This window comes from Schistocerca serialis, chromosome 12 (assembly GCF_023864345.2).
Source record: "Schistocerca serialis cubense isolate TAMUIC-IGC-003099 chromosome 12, iqSchSeri2.2, whole genome shotgun sequence".
NCBI lineage: Eukaryota > Metazoa > Arthropoda > Insecta > Orthoptera > Acrididae > Schistocerca > Schistocerca serialis.
The window spans coordinates 133225207-133239845 of record NC_064649.1 but is presented as its reverse complement, the minus strand read 5'-3'; the positions used below and the strand labels follow the sequence as shown (position 1 = coordinate 133239845).

The 14639-nt window shown below is 37.6% G+C and overlaps 1 protein-coding gene across 2 annotated transcripts in view; it reads right to left on the bottom strand.

Annotated features, from left to right (window-relative positions):
• The window catches only part of LOC126427899 (ras-related protein Rab-11A), a 46292-nt gene extending 32104 nt beyond the window's left edge, over positions 1-14188 (bottom strand). For both annotated transcript variants that reach the window (XM_050089783.1, XM_050089784.1), the window contains exons 1-3: positions 13915-14188; positions 13191-13312; positions 7789-7862 (exon numbers count right to left, since the gene is read on the bottom strand). In XM_050089783.1, the coding sequence (XP_049945740.1) occupies positions 7789-7862; positions 13191-13312; positions 13915-13954 (236 nt within the window). In that variant the 5' untranslated portion in view covers positions 13955-14188. The remainder of the gene's footprint in view (positions 1-7788; positions 7863-13190; positions 13313-13914) is intronic.
• Between the last annotated feature and the right edge of the window lie 451 nt (positions 14189-14639).

Below are 14639 nucleotides of genomic sequence, written 5' to 3'. Positions count from 1 at the left end.
AAGAAACATTTGTGTACATACATTTATACACACTTTGCACATATTGGCAGGACTATGATGAGTTAAAGCTCCTCACCAACGTGACAAAGCCATTATAGCCAAGGCCATCTGACTGCAGCAACAGCCAAATGGGAGCTACCACTGCTGAAAGGCCAGTGCAGGCTACTGTCAACATCTGTGATATTAAGCTGATAAGAAGAGATTTTTTGGCCTCGAGTTAATGTTTAAAGGGTGTGAAATTTAGGGAAATGTTACACAGAAAATGTGGCTCACGCCAAACTGGCACCAGAGTTGGGCAGCTGTCAGCTCAGCTTGCAACTTCCATTATTGCCATGAGATGTCACTCCAATTGCCAATTAAATATGCAACAGGTAACATTCATGCCTCCTGAGAACTAACATAGGGTAAACTGTTTAAGTTACATGAAAGTGGCAATATTCAGTTACCCAATGTTTTCTAAATTTTTATCATAACTATGCAGTGTCCCACAAGCAAAACTTCAAAGTCATCCACCCATAGATTCTCAGTGTTACCTGTGCGAAAATAGGACAGGCTACTAGTATGAATTACATTTCATTGTTACCAATCAGCGACCCAGTTATACCTTACCTGGTTTAGGTCTCATTCCATTAGTACTGACTATCTACATTTCTTCATGCAAAGAGAATGGGTTATCCTTCAATCCCTATAGTTGGTACCCCTGCCTAAAAATAACCAAAACTACTCTGTATTATAAAAATCCTCCTACAAATCCTATAATCAATGAACATTTCACTGTTTCCCCTATATCTGCCTTCTGTTACTAAACAACGGGGCTAGAACTGCTTCTCTAGCACCTCACTCTTGCTTTCAAAATAAAGTGTAACTTCAAATTTCTCTTCAACCCTCTGTCTGAAGCAACATTACAAGTACTTTCTATACATTACAGTGTGCAGTATGTTTTAAATAGAGACACTCCTATTTTACTCAAATGTAGTAGTTTTGAGCACTGATCGACAAAGACTAAGTGATTTTTTTTACAAATGTTTATTATTCCATTTCAATATTTACACGATCTTTTTCAAATCACTTCCTCCCACTTCAATTAACTTTTTATAGCATCTCTGTCTGTCAAACGCATGGTACAGGGCTTTCTTCGTCACATCCTTGAGAATTTCTTTTCTTTAGCATTGCTTCAGAGTTCTCAAACTGAAGGCCCCAAAGCTTTGCCTGCAGGAATGGGAATAAAAAAGAATGCAGAGTGCAAGATCAGGGCTATAAGGCAGTGTGGTACACAGGTAATATTGAATGGACCAGAAATTGCACGATCTGATTTGCAATGTGGAGCCGTGCACTGTCAAGAAGTCGCCACCTACTCCGAGAATGTTTTAGTTGTTTCCTTGCAATGTGCTTCCTCAGTTTAGCCAATATTGGTGTGTAGTGTGCTGCCTTAACAATTGTGCGGGGGAGACCGCATGCTGGTAAATCATCCCCCGACAGTCAAAAATGTGATGACTTCCTCTGCAGACGGAACAACTTCCACACTACGATGGCTCATTTTCCTTCAAAATTATAATGATGCAGCCACAACTCATCACTGTTGAGGGTCAATTATAGAAATGCAACCCCTCCATCAGCAAACAGACACAGCTTGTCTATTCGCACAGCCTTTAGTTCAGAGTCCACAGACGTGGCATCCAATGGCCCCAAACATGGGTCATACAGAGATGACCCTACATAATCATAAAGGCACTGCAGTATGAAATTCAGTCACTGAAGAAGTCTATTGAGGCCCACATTGCTTAATACAGACAAATCCGCCTTCTTTGAAGTCCCAGGACCTCTGGAACACTGAAGCACGAAGTAGTGCATCTTCACTGTATGCTTGCTGCAACGTCTTTTAAGTTACAGTGGCTGTAAAGCTTAAACAACCAATTTTATTAGGAACCCTTCAGACCAAATATTTCCTCTGCTTTTTTCCCTGATGGCAAGTGCAGTCAAAGTGACTACACAGCATCACATGGACTCTACATGTTGGCTACACAAACTTTACAAGCATGTTTGGGCTATATGGAGAAGGGGTGATTATTTGTGCACACTTGTGCGAACTGACAGCAGCAATAATGTGTAACTACCTTTAGCCTCTTACAATGCTGCACACGAGTTTCAGTGCACCTTAAAATAACCAGACTGCTTTCAGAAGTGGGCCTGATTCTGGTCACAATATACCGGCCACTTGCACATAGAGGGTGGCACATGCACAACTTTTTTCTTAAATTTAAGGGCGTAGTGATAAGTAATGATTTATTGGGATTTTTGAGAAGTTACTTCTTGCAGTAATGTACATGAAGATGGCTTGTCCATCTAATCAGTTATCCAAAGTATACACAGTTTTGTAGATTCCCTCAATCAGGTCTGTAGCAGCTAATTTCCCAAAACTCCCACGGTCCATACCAATCACAGAAATATCACTTAATTTATTGGTTACAACATCAAAATCTAATGGCCCAGTCTAAATCCTATGAAAATACTATATTTAAAAAATTGCTTGGTACAACACTGCTTATTGTGACTTTGCGCATAAAATAACCTATATTATATTTTTGGAGAAATATATTGGTTATAGCATACAATGTTCATTTTTGTTTGTTACAAACCTGGGGAAAACTAACAATAATTTAACACTTATCGTCAAACTCTCGTTTTCTCTACAATGCTTGTTTCAAATCAGTGTGTAGGTTAAGCAGTCAATGCTGGCATCACTTAAAACATCTTTAAAAAAAAGAGAGAAAAGCATTTAATATTTAAGAAAAGTCACACATAAGACGGCGATTAGAAAATGGGGAGACTTAACACCAGCATCGCAAAGGAATTTGGCATCTTGACACTCATTTTCCAGAATCTGAGGAGAGTGAGAAAACAGTCTTTTCAAGAAAATTCTTTAAAAACCAAGCAGGCAAGATCATCTGAGCACAAAGATATTGAAGTAGCTTTATTTACACAGCTTAAGCAGCAAAGATCAAACAATGTGTCTATCCGTGGATCTATTCAAGCGAAAACCAATGAATTCGCAAATCCGTTTGAAAATCAGAACAACAGTTTTTTGTCTTTGATACGTTTCCCAACTAGTCATGATATTATCGCTGGGAAAATTTCTAGCGCAACTGCCATCTAAGAAGTGGCCTGTTTTGTGTGTAGGCTACAAGCCAGACGATATATTCAATGCAGATGAAGCTGGCTTGTTTTACTACATGACCCCAGATAAGACACTGAAAATTGAAAGTTAACTGCGTTCAGGTGAGAAGTTTAAGACAAGGATCACAGCTGTAGTGCAGCAAATACAATGAAAAGAAAAGCTTTTGCTGATTGAAAAATATAGATTACCTAGATGTTTTTAAAACTGTTACTCCCTACCCATAGTTTATGAAAACAATGCAAGATCTTGGATGACTTTTTTAAAAGTGGTTGCGTAACTGACTCTCTGCAGAAATCCAAGAAAAATTATTCTCCTCGTTGATAACTGCCCTACTCATTTAGTAATCAATCTACACTGAATAAAGTTAAGTGTTTTTACCTCCAAACGTCACATCAGTTCTACAACCTATGGATCAGCGAGTTACAGAATCTCTTAAAACTGAGTACAGAAACTTCAGGTGATGAACATGTTACAAAAACTCTTAAGAAGGTACAGAAACTTCTCAATATTCTTGATGCAATTTTAATGATATCTGAAGCATGGGAAAGATTCACTCTAAAGACAGTTGCCAATTGTTTTAAACATGCAGCATTCACAACTCTTTCCTCACCATCCCATGGTGAAGGTTATAGGTTTTCAACAACAATTGATGGTGCTGACAATCATGACTACATTACTCTGGCAGAATCTGTGCAAGAACTTCTGACAACTCTTGTCAACTTGAGAAATAGACTACTTCATCCAGACACACAATCTTACACTGTACCCCTCAGTGAGTAAGTGAGTGAAGAAATTTTAGCTGACACCCAAAGCCAGCACAATCGTTATCCTACACAGTGTTCAACATTACAGAACATTCTACATTGTTGCTACTCCTTTCTTCAAATATTAAAGGTTTTTATATTTTGTTGGCATATTACTGCTGTACATACTGCATAAACATAAGAGAACTTCCCTCAGTCCCTCTGCACAAACAATGTATAGTACATAATACACATGTACTGTATTTGCCATTTTCAGTAGTTTTAGCTCTGTGGCAGCCAAAATTTTTTAATCAAAAACACAAAAACCCAGTTTTTGCAACTATCGTCTCCAAAGACCATAAATCACTGGTCCCTTTGACATCATTATAACCAGTCTGGGCTGTAATTATGAAAGCTATGCAACATTACCTGAAGGATTCCAGCTTCCTTCCATTTTCATGTAAAAACTATTTTAACACCCATGAAACACAATAGTAGTAGTATACTCGGCAGATCTTGCATCAGCTCCCTAGCACGCACCATTATGAGTCAGACAGCTAACCTGGAGGTGTTTCATATGTTGACAGCTCCAGTGAAATTTCCTTCTAATATCCTTAGAACACTACCTGTGTTGGCCAATCAGGACTGCTGCAGCATCTGACGTCACAACATGCAACCCACTGCAAGCAAAGCCACACTAGAGTTGCATTTGGCTGAAACTTTTATGAAATGTGCCTCTTAATTGTTTTGCATGAGGAGTAAAGGAAGCATTACTGCTTTAATTTCTGAATATAGGGAAAAGTCTTCCCCATAAACAGAGAAACTAGCTGCCCTTTAAACATACGATGTGCTACCAAATATGACCACATATTGTGTGATAACTATAGCAGACAAATTAGACACCGCTACTGCCTGCTAAACATCAGTTGAGCCAGACATCAAATACACTTGTTGGGAAACTTCAATCTGCATGAAAGGCTTAAGGAAGGGACTTTATATGGAACAGATGACAGCTATCAAAACATTAGCTAAAGTTGGCACTGATTAGCAGATGATTTTATGGAGGTCAGAGAGATAAATGTCCAGAAATTTAGTTTCTTCAAGGACACTGAACAAATGAAAGGTTTGGAAAATAGTGTTACAATTCTGGAGAAAAGAGTAAGGGGATAAGAAATTTAAGATTCAGGGAGAATAGGAAAGCTCTATCTAGCACAAATAGTTCATTATAGGGAGGTGTTTTGTGTACCTGCATCAGTTCTCCAGAAATAGCCTTTGAGAAGTAATTCAGAGGCAGAATGAGAATGGCTACTCAAAGGAAATTGTGAATTTGGTATCAGGTGGCTGAAAATTTTTGTGAGTACTTAGTTACAATATACTCCTGATATCGACACTGAACATCAGCTAGACAATGTTATCTATCAAGAACAAACCCTGTGCATTTAATTCAACTGAGCCGGCCATTTTACAATTCTGTTGACTGTACATGCCACACCGCATAGCCACATATTTCATGCACACCATCAAATACTTGTAAATTGGCTGATGTGGTATGCATCTTGTTTAGTATTTCTTCATCTTTAAGCTTTTCAGAAACCGTGAGATTACGCTTTAGATTATTCTTTTTGAACTGCTGCATTTTCTCAACAAAATTTTGCCTGCATGTCATTAAATACTCAACAGGAGAATCTGAAAACTTATGTCACAAAGTTTAAAGAGTTTTCTTGTACTGAATATCCATATATATTCTGCAAGTTTTTTAAAAGCTGTTACAATTTTATTTTTACCAGAAATGAAAATAGATTTTAGCTTTAACCTTCAGCTTGGTAATTTGATGCAAACTTAAGTCAGATGCCAAATCTGACAATGAAAAGTATGGCCGGATAGGCATGTGTTGTACATTGATACCTACGATTACAAAACCCAGTTGATAACCAACAGTGCTACTGTTTTCATGAAATGCTGTACACCAACTCACTCGTAAACTAATTCACGTACACAAATATCTTCAGTCAACACCAAGTAATTTCGTTATGTTGTTGTTAGCAAATACATATCCACAACTTTCTTAAATAAATGTGAATGGTGCATGAAACAAAAAACTACACAAATTTTGATGTTTCAAGCATATTAAATGTCCAGAAAGAACACATTCACCACAAAATTCTCAACCACTGCACACAAATTTTGAAGAATGGAACACTAAGGTTCCTAGTATGCATTCCTCTATCTTTGTGTTAGAACTACTCTTTGAACACATAGAACGCACAAAGTTTTTCAGATATGGAGAAAATGTCACATGCAAATATAACAAAAGCAGTCATATAAAACTGTTACTGATCGCAATATGTATATATACTCAAAGACCTTTGACAGCCAGTGTATAATGCTGCTGCAAATAGTGGAGTTCCAATGTCAGAAAATTGGTATAAATGCAGGAAGAGCAACAAGGACTGACACCAAGTTCAAGTTCAGAATTGCTATTGAGCTCAACAAATATACTTTGTTGGATATAAATGGGAAGAGTGACTCAACATTCAATTCCATTATTGGCAGATAATCACTGGAAACACTTAGGAGCACCTGTTTTTAAAAAACTAAAATTGAAAGAAGTCTTATCAAACAGCCTTGTTTGACTTATTCTTGAATATTGACAATTAGTTCAGAAACTTTACCATATAAGGGAATTAGAAGCATATTACAAAAAATTATGTTATCACATATTTGTGTGTGTTCTCTCTCTCTCTCTCTCTCTCTCTCTCTCTCTCTCTCACACACACACACACACACACACACACACACACACACACACACACACACCAGTCAGTTGCAAAATTTCAGTAAGAGAAAAGTTTTGCAAATCACATCACAGAGGTTTGCCATTAAAACTGCAAGAACAAACATTTCCAAAATAATCCATTAAATTTCGGGAATGCAGCCGCGCAAATAAAATTTCTTCTACTGATATTTCGGCCGCGTATCGTCCGGCCATCTTCAGAGCGAGTTCCAAGACTGACGACAAGGTGCCACGCGCGGCCTTATATGCTTAATTAAATTGCAGAGAAGTCGTCACCGTGTCACCGACGCCAATCAAACGTCGATAAGCATATCGAATCTCCGTACGCCTTCGCCACAGGCGGCGCAGCATCTGTGACCCGCATGCGCAGTACCGCCGCGGTGGAGCATATAAGGCCGCGCGTGGCACCTTGTCGTCAGTCTTTGAACTCGCTCTGAAGATGGCCGGACGATACGCGGCCAAAATATCAGTAGAAGAAATTTTATTTGCGCGGCTGCATGCGCGAAATTTAATGGATTATTCATTACGCCGCGAGTAGTTGAAAATGCACATTTCCAAAATATTTCGGCAACATATCACTTCTTCCCACACACTTCTCAGAAGTGTCCATAATGTAAAATCAGAGATTCAAGCTCATTTTACAATTTACCAACAATTTTTATTCCCAGTCACAAGCCTTAGAGCAGGAAATGGGAGAAATAATAGCAGTTCACATATGAAACCAGCATGCAGACCATGAACATAGATGTAAAACAAATCTACAGTTCTCAGTGCAATAGTTTTCTCAAATTTACTCCAAGCCAACTTTCTGTCCACTTCTAATAAGTCTGTTCCACTTCATTTTCCTTATACACATTTGGCAACAGCAATAAACATATAAGAAATATTGTTTTTAACCTGAAAAACTTAACAACTGCCATGAAGCCTGTTCTAAGACTGCCATTATTTGTTAAGTACCCAAACAGTACTTTGTATCTAAAAGTATTCCTAGAAGTTACTTGACATAAAAAGACCCAGAAGAACTAATCAATTTAATAACGGCAATTCAACTAATGAATAGGTAGCAGTATACTTACGCCGAAGTGATAGCTCTGTATCTTTCTTGGCCAGCTGTGTCCCATATCTGTGCTTTGATTGTTTTTCCGTCAACCTACAAAGCAAGTACAATGTAAGAAAAATCTAAAAATAAAAGTATTTACAAAAATATTTTAAGTGTTTATAATTCAAATGAGTAGCAGAATAAGCAAAAGAAATTTCACCTGGAATTTGTCAAACCATATAACTGTACACTTAATTCCCATGACTACGAATATTTAAGAAACATTTGACATTAAGATAATGTGGCGCATTAGCACTGTTTGCCAAAGTCTGAAATTGATCTCTGAGAGTATGTTTCAGATAAAAACTAGAAATTTTCAGAAGACAGTTCCTCATATGAGATTGGAGGTAACTTAGCTCCAAATAAAAAGAAAGAATGAAATGATTATGAATAACCTAATGTACAATCTGAATTATCTATATTTGAGGAAATGAGCTGAATGGGTTTCAGATAATACAATATCAATATAATTACACACAGTTCTCTTACTACAGAATAATATGCATATAGCTAATGATATTCCTCCTGAATTCTATAGTTAGAAAAATCAAATGAAACTTTGAAAGAAATGAATTGCAAAAAGTATAACCATTCTTATATCGGTTTTAAAGAACTGTAAAGTGAAACTGAGTTTAAGGCTCACTGTTTAGTTTATAATTTGCTTCTTAGGTGATGCCAAGAGATTGTCATATGCATGATGCTGCGTACAATGACAACAAGGTTCTATATGAACCTCAAAATTGCATAAAATGAGGTAAAATAGCTTTGTACCTACCAAACTAACAATGAGATCAGACCATAGATGAAGCAATTTGTCCTTTGAGGAGGAACTACACTCCAGGTATGAGAACACAATAGCCCTAACAAGGGATACAACTATTTTAACTAAAGCTAGAAATTTTGTACAGATGATTCCACTCCAGCTCCACATCTACTCGAACTTGCTAAGAAAGTTAAATGGAGCAGTAATTTCATGGAATTCTAAAGAGCAACAAGCACTAGCGTTAACAGAAGCCGAAAAATGGTGTAAGGAGCTCCATACCTTCAATGATTACATGGTGAAATGTGTTTCAAACACAGTGAAAACCTAAAAAATGTTTTCTGTGATAATAGAGGTGACACTGCACTGTGTCTCAGTGGAGAGCATCACACTATTCCAGGATCAGACAAACAGTGACATCTAGCTGATTGCAGGGCCACTACCCCATCAATAGCCAATCAGAAAGCACTTTGTTGCACCTTCTGCTCCACACCCCACAGTAAAATCTCTACTTTGGCAGGTAGCACTACTACAGTCACTTGCAGATGATACTCGCAGTTAGTAACCTGAACAATTGTGATGCATTTCGTTGTGTGCTTTGTTTCTCATTGAGCAAGTTTATTTTTGCTACAAAATGTCTGAAGCTTCTAGTGGAAGCATACATAAACGTGTGGGTGCTAACCTGAAAGTTCAGCAATCTGCTCATGTTTTGCACCACACTGTGTGTGGGTGTAGTTTGGAAAGAAGAGAGAGAATGTTATGACTATTGCCAAATTGAGGCAGTTGAAATAACTGCAGAAGCTTTGAAGATACTTAAAAACATTGCCATCAAAGTTTTCATGAAAAAGTATTGTGCAAAGCCTACAAACACCTAATGAGGACAGAATTGTGAGAAACTTGGACACATTCCTACAAGGTATTGTCACCACATATATGAATATTACAAGTGGAAATAACATCCAACCACAAAAACCTGTTACTCTTCATTAGCCAGAATTGTTCACTGGCAGCATGACAAATTTGTTAACATTTGCCAGAGCCCTCATTTCCTGCATAAAAAAATTAATGGACAAAAATCAGAACAGAGAGAGAGAGGGGTGACATCATAGCACAACAGTGTATTTTTAAAAAACATAGATAGACTCCAGACATTCTGTCAGAAAAGGTTGTACAGCTTATAGTATATGCGGAAATTTTGATGTTCATGTGGGAAAGGACAATTATAGTCTCGCAAGGTGGAACTTCATCTGGTTTCATACATAACTGTCTCCTTGTTGACAAATTGACGAGAAAAGCAAGAGAGTAACACAAGAGTGTTAACCACGATAGTTTTATGAAGCGGTTCAGGGTAACAAACTTAAACAGCCGTCTGTCACTGCAATGGATAGTGCCCCACACCATTCAGTTATTAAAGATCTGAAAAAGACAATGGAAAAAGCTGATGTCATTGAATGGTTGAAACAATAAAGTTCAGAATGATTCATGTAAGGCAGAGCTCAGAAATAGTGAAAAATATAAGCCACTGGTTCAGCAGAATGTTGCAGGCTGAGATGGGTCAAGAACACGGCCTCAGGGTCGCAAGCTTCCACCATACCACTGTTGCTTCAACACCATTGAAATGGTTTGGGCTCAGATCAAGCATTATGTGGCAACAGATGAGAAAAGCTTCACTGAAATAATTAGGAAAAGCTTCACTGCAGAAGAAATTAAAGAACTGTGAGGAACCAATGGCACAAATGATGCCAGATACATGGAGTAATGATGAACACTTTACAGAAATTGATCTTTAAACATGAAAAAGGGAATGTAGAACATAATATTGAAAACAATTACATCCTTCAGAAATTCCAGTGACACCTCCACAGACCGGAGCACAGATAATGACACTGCCAAGGAAGAAAGCGACTTCATTTACGCTTTGCCACAAATCATCTTAATTTTTGTAAATCTCACCTCATTACTAAATAACAGTAGAAGTATGATGTACTAAATGCACAGCGATTGTTGAGTAACTAAGCAGTTTATATTATTATAATGTTTCAAGATACTTTATGTACAAGAACAATTTGGATCAATCTCAGTGTCCACTTCATTAGAAATATGGCAACCAATATGAATCATTTGTAAAAGACAGTGCACTTCCTGCTGCTGTTATTGAGATATAGAAGAAACAGGAACAACACATGAGTATTGTGTTACATGACAAGGATATTAAGAGTCTGTAAACGTAATCAATATTTCACATTAAAAGGCAGAATGAGGAGGTAATTCATACAGAGTCACAGCCATAATGCACAAACATACACCAGTGAACTGACATCGCCCCTTCCATGCTTAACTGCATTTCACTGACAATCACTTTGCAATTTTGACTCAGCATAACATGCATCAATATGAGGTAGCACTATACTCATGAGCTAATTAATAGAATAGAAGGGAGAACCGATAGAGGTACTCAAGGTACCCTCCTCCACACACCGTCAGGTGGCTTGCGGAGTATGGATGTAGAAGTAGATGAATGCAGGGCAATTAAGTCTCAAGTCTATCAATATTAATAAGCAGCAAGCTACCTTTTTCAATCAAGCCAAGCTGTGGGACTTCCAGTGTCTGCAAATACATACTCCACAAGCCACCGTAAGGTGCCGGGCAGAGGGCATATGCACGGGGATGTTGGGAACTGTTTCTGCACATACAACTTCTAAACATTTGTTGTCTTCGTCTTTGATCCCTACTTTAATCACAGAATAAATAGTTTCATACTTGTGTTTCTGACAAAATGGCATATGATAATTTAATTCTTTACAAAGTCTACTTTATAATCTCCTAAAAGGACCTAATAGAGTTTATCCAGTAGCACTCTAGAGCCAAAATTAAAAGAATACTGAAGCTCCAATTAGTCTTAATTGTCAATATACATCCACATATCATGCAACTGCATTATGGAACCAAACCCCCACCAAACTGTCATTTCACTTGCATGTTTCTATTGTCAACATACCACAAGTTTGAACTAGACAACACTTAAGACAAAAAGTACATGATTTTTGTGGGATACTGTCCCCTTCGAATAGATCTGTAATGAACCCGGGATCTACATTAGGCAGGAGGTGACAACCTAGTTCCTTGCTGCTAAAACCCAAAAGGGTGACTACAAAACAATATTTTTATTAATAAAGGGATGTGTATCAGTCTGAGGTCTACATTTAATGTACTATTCATTATAAGTAATGAAATTCATCACAAATAAAAAGGCAGTAGGAGGTACTAATCTGTTTTGTTAGCACGCATAAACAGCAAACCTAATACAAAGCAGCATTTATCATATTTTTCTAGATTATCTAAAGCATGCAATAATTGTGCCCCTACTAAAAGGAAATGCAGAAAATACTGAACACTACACACCAGTTGCCCCACACATTTGGTTACCTGAATACAATCTTCTCACCTCACTTGAGGCTCTCAGAAGTAATAACTGTGTTAAAGACATGTTTAGAACTGTCCCAGACTTCGACGACCATAAAATATTCCTAAACAAACTAGAAATGTAAGTATGATAGCTACTGGCTGGTTCTAATCATACCAGTAAAGTAGGGTGCAAATGAGAGCTCCACTTCAGGCCTTAACGCTAACATCGGTGTTCCTCACGGGACTATTAGGACCAGCTCTGTTTGCCAATAAATTTCAATGACATGGCAGACACACAGAAAAAATTCTCTTTGCTGATAATGGCAACACTAAAGTCACCAATAAAACTCCACAGCTCCTTCCTGATAATGCAAATGAACTAACTGTCATGACTTTCCTACAGTACTCAAAAAAATTTCAGACTTTTTCAACACTACCATAGTCAAACAGCCGCCATCCCCGCGAACATGCACATACATTCCAATGCCTGTGTATGTGACATATGGCTTCCCTTGTATTAAGCTGACATACATCACTATAAAATTACCCTGGGACATAATTACGAAAAATTTGGTAGGGGGGGGAAATCAGACACAAAACTTAGGTTTAATCAGTAAGTTATTAGAGTGTAAGACAGTTTAATGTCAGTGAAGTATGCTCAGAGCACTAAGCAATTACTGTAAGTCACAAACAGTAGCACCTTATAAACAAGTTAATACACATTTAACTAACTGCTGGGACTAGTATTCGTAAATGGAAGGTTTAAAAGTATAATGTACTTGAGAACTTACCGACATGCCTTTGTAAATATTGTTTCTTCAAGTTAACACTTTAATTAAATGCTGATTACAAATATAATAATGCTTGTCATTAGACATTACATTTGCTGTCCAGTACAATTTACGTTTTTACTCTAATTGCATGAAAGTTCATTTTTGTGGATATTAAGAAACTCCTGGTAGGCCATATACTAAGCCTATGGGCAGAAGTGCATTTCATAAGCCTATTGAGATGTGCAAGATTATGAACTAAAAAGAAGCTGAGAAGCTTTTGACTTTATACTGGCACACATGAACGTCAATTCAGGACTGAAGAATTGTTAGTAACTGGTTCGGGATTTATAACATGGCAATTACTTCAATTAGCTCCTGATGAAAATTTCACTTGCATTTAAAATCTCTAATTTCAGTGCTATATAACGATCCTAGTCTTACCTGGATGCTTCTCGTTGCAAACTCTACTCCTATTGTGGACTTCGACTCGAGATTAAATTCATTTCTAGTAAATCTGGATAGGAGATTACTCTTTCCAACTCCCGAATCTCCAATGAGGACAACTGTAAGAGAGAAGGGTTACTCGTGAAAAATACTATGTCTTGTCTTCGATTCGTTCACTGCCTGAACAGAAAACTGAGAACAATAATGAGCATATATTCGAAACTTCATTTTCTAATTGATGAATTCGGTATTGCGACAAATATGCAACTTTTAGTACAGATTTATGGTTTTTAAACATTCATAATCATCTAATTGTATCCTAATACAATAAATAAATCGGTCGAAGATAACCTTCGAAGGCTCCTTTGATATTCACTATCCCTGAATCATGCCACGTTAACGCATAGACCCCAAGACAAAATTCACTGCCGCAGCTAGCACCATAGCACGATCACTTTCAATGTACTTTCGTTGGTTGTTTAAAGCCAACGTCAGTAATTGTCCCACAAATAACACAAACTGGCAACGTCAATCCATAAAACGATTGCCTACGACAATGACACTCCCGCACTGCACAAACGTCAAATCCTAGGTCAAAGGCGGAAAAAAGTCTGCAGGAACGTAATTACAATGCGTTATAATAGTTTCTAGACAGTATCAATTCAAGAACTTCCACGATTAGTAACACACAAATTCTGAATCGTCTCCCATTAATCTTTACCTTTGAACAAATAATCGTATTCATCGTCTCGGGTACCCATCTTACTGGAATTTGCACTCTATGTAGACTGGTAAAAATCAATAATATTCAAAGATAAGACACTAAGTATCACAGCAGTCTTGAACCCGTAGGCAAGAGGTGTCACAACACGGCGGCGCGGTATAGAATCTAATAAATTAACAGAAGAGTTGTGATTTGACGATGTAAAACGCCTGATTAGTCTGAACTAACAGGACAATATTGCAATATGGCTGCCACTCTTCTCCGCCCCTTCCATTGCGCATGTACATGACGTAATTCTGCGCCTTCTAAATATTTCGTGTGACGATGACAAGTTGACAACTAACCCAGAACATGACGCTTGCATGTGAAAGAAAATTATTTTTATTGTTTAAAAGATATTTAAGGAAGAATAAAAAAAGTCTCTATATACTGTTCAATCAAAATTGATATGATAGCCGTTTAAAGAATGAATACTCGGCTGCATAACAGCATTCCTAAACGCTAAAAACGGACGAGATCATTTTTGTGTTCTGTTCGGCTGCTAGCCTCATGACTCAAATGTTTCTACGTTTCGTATCAATGAATGTCAGAGGTTAACAATATTGGCTTCGGAAAATACATATACCATGGCGCTCCTCTCCTCTATGGCTTCCTCACGTGTGACGACCAGATCATCTCCATTTGCTATGCACTTTACAGTAGTTCGCAGAGTACAGCTGCAA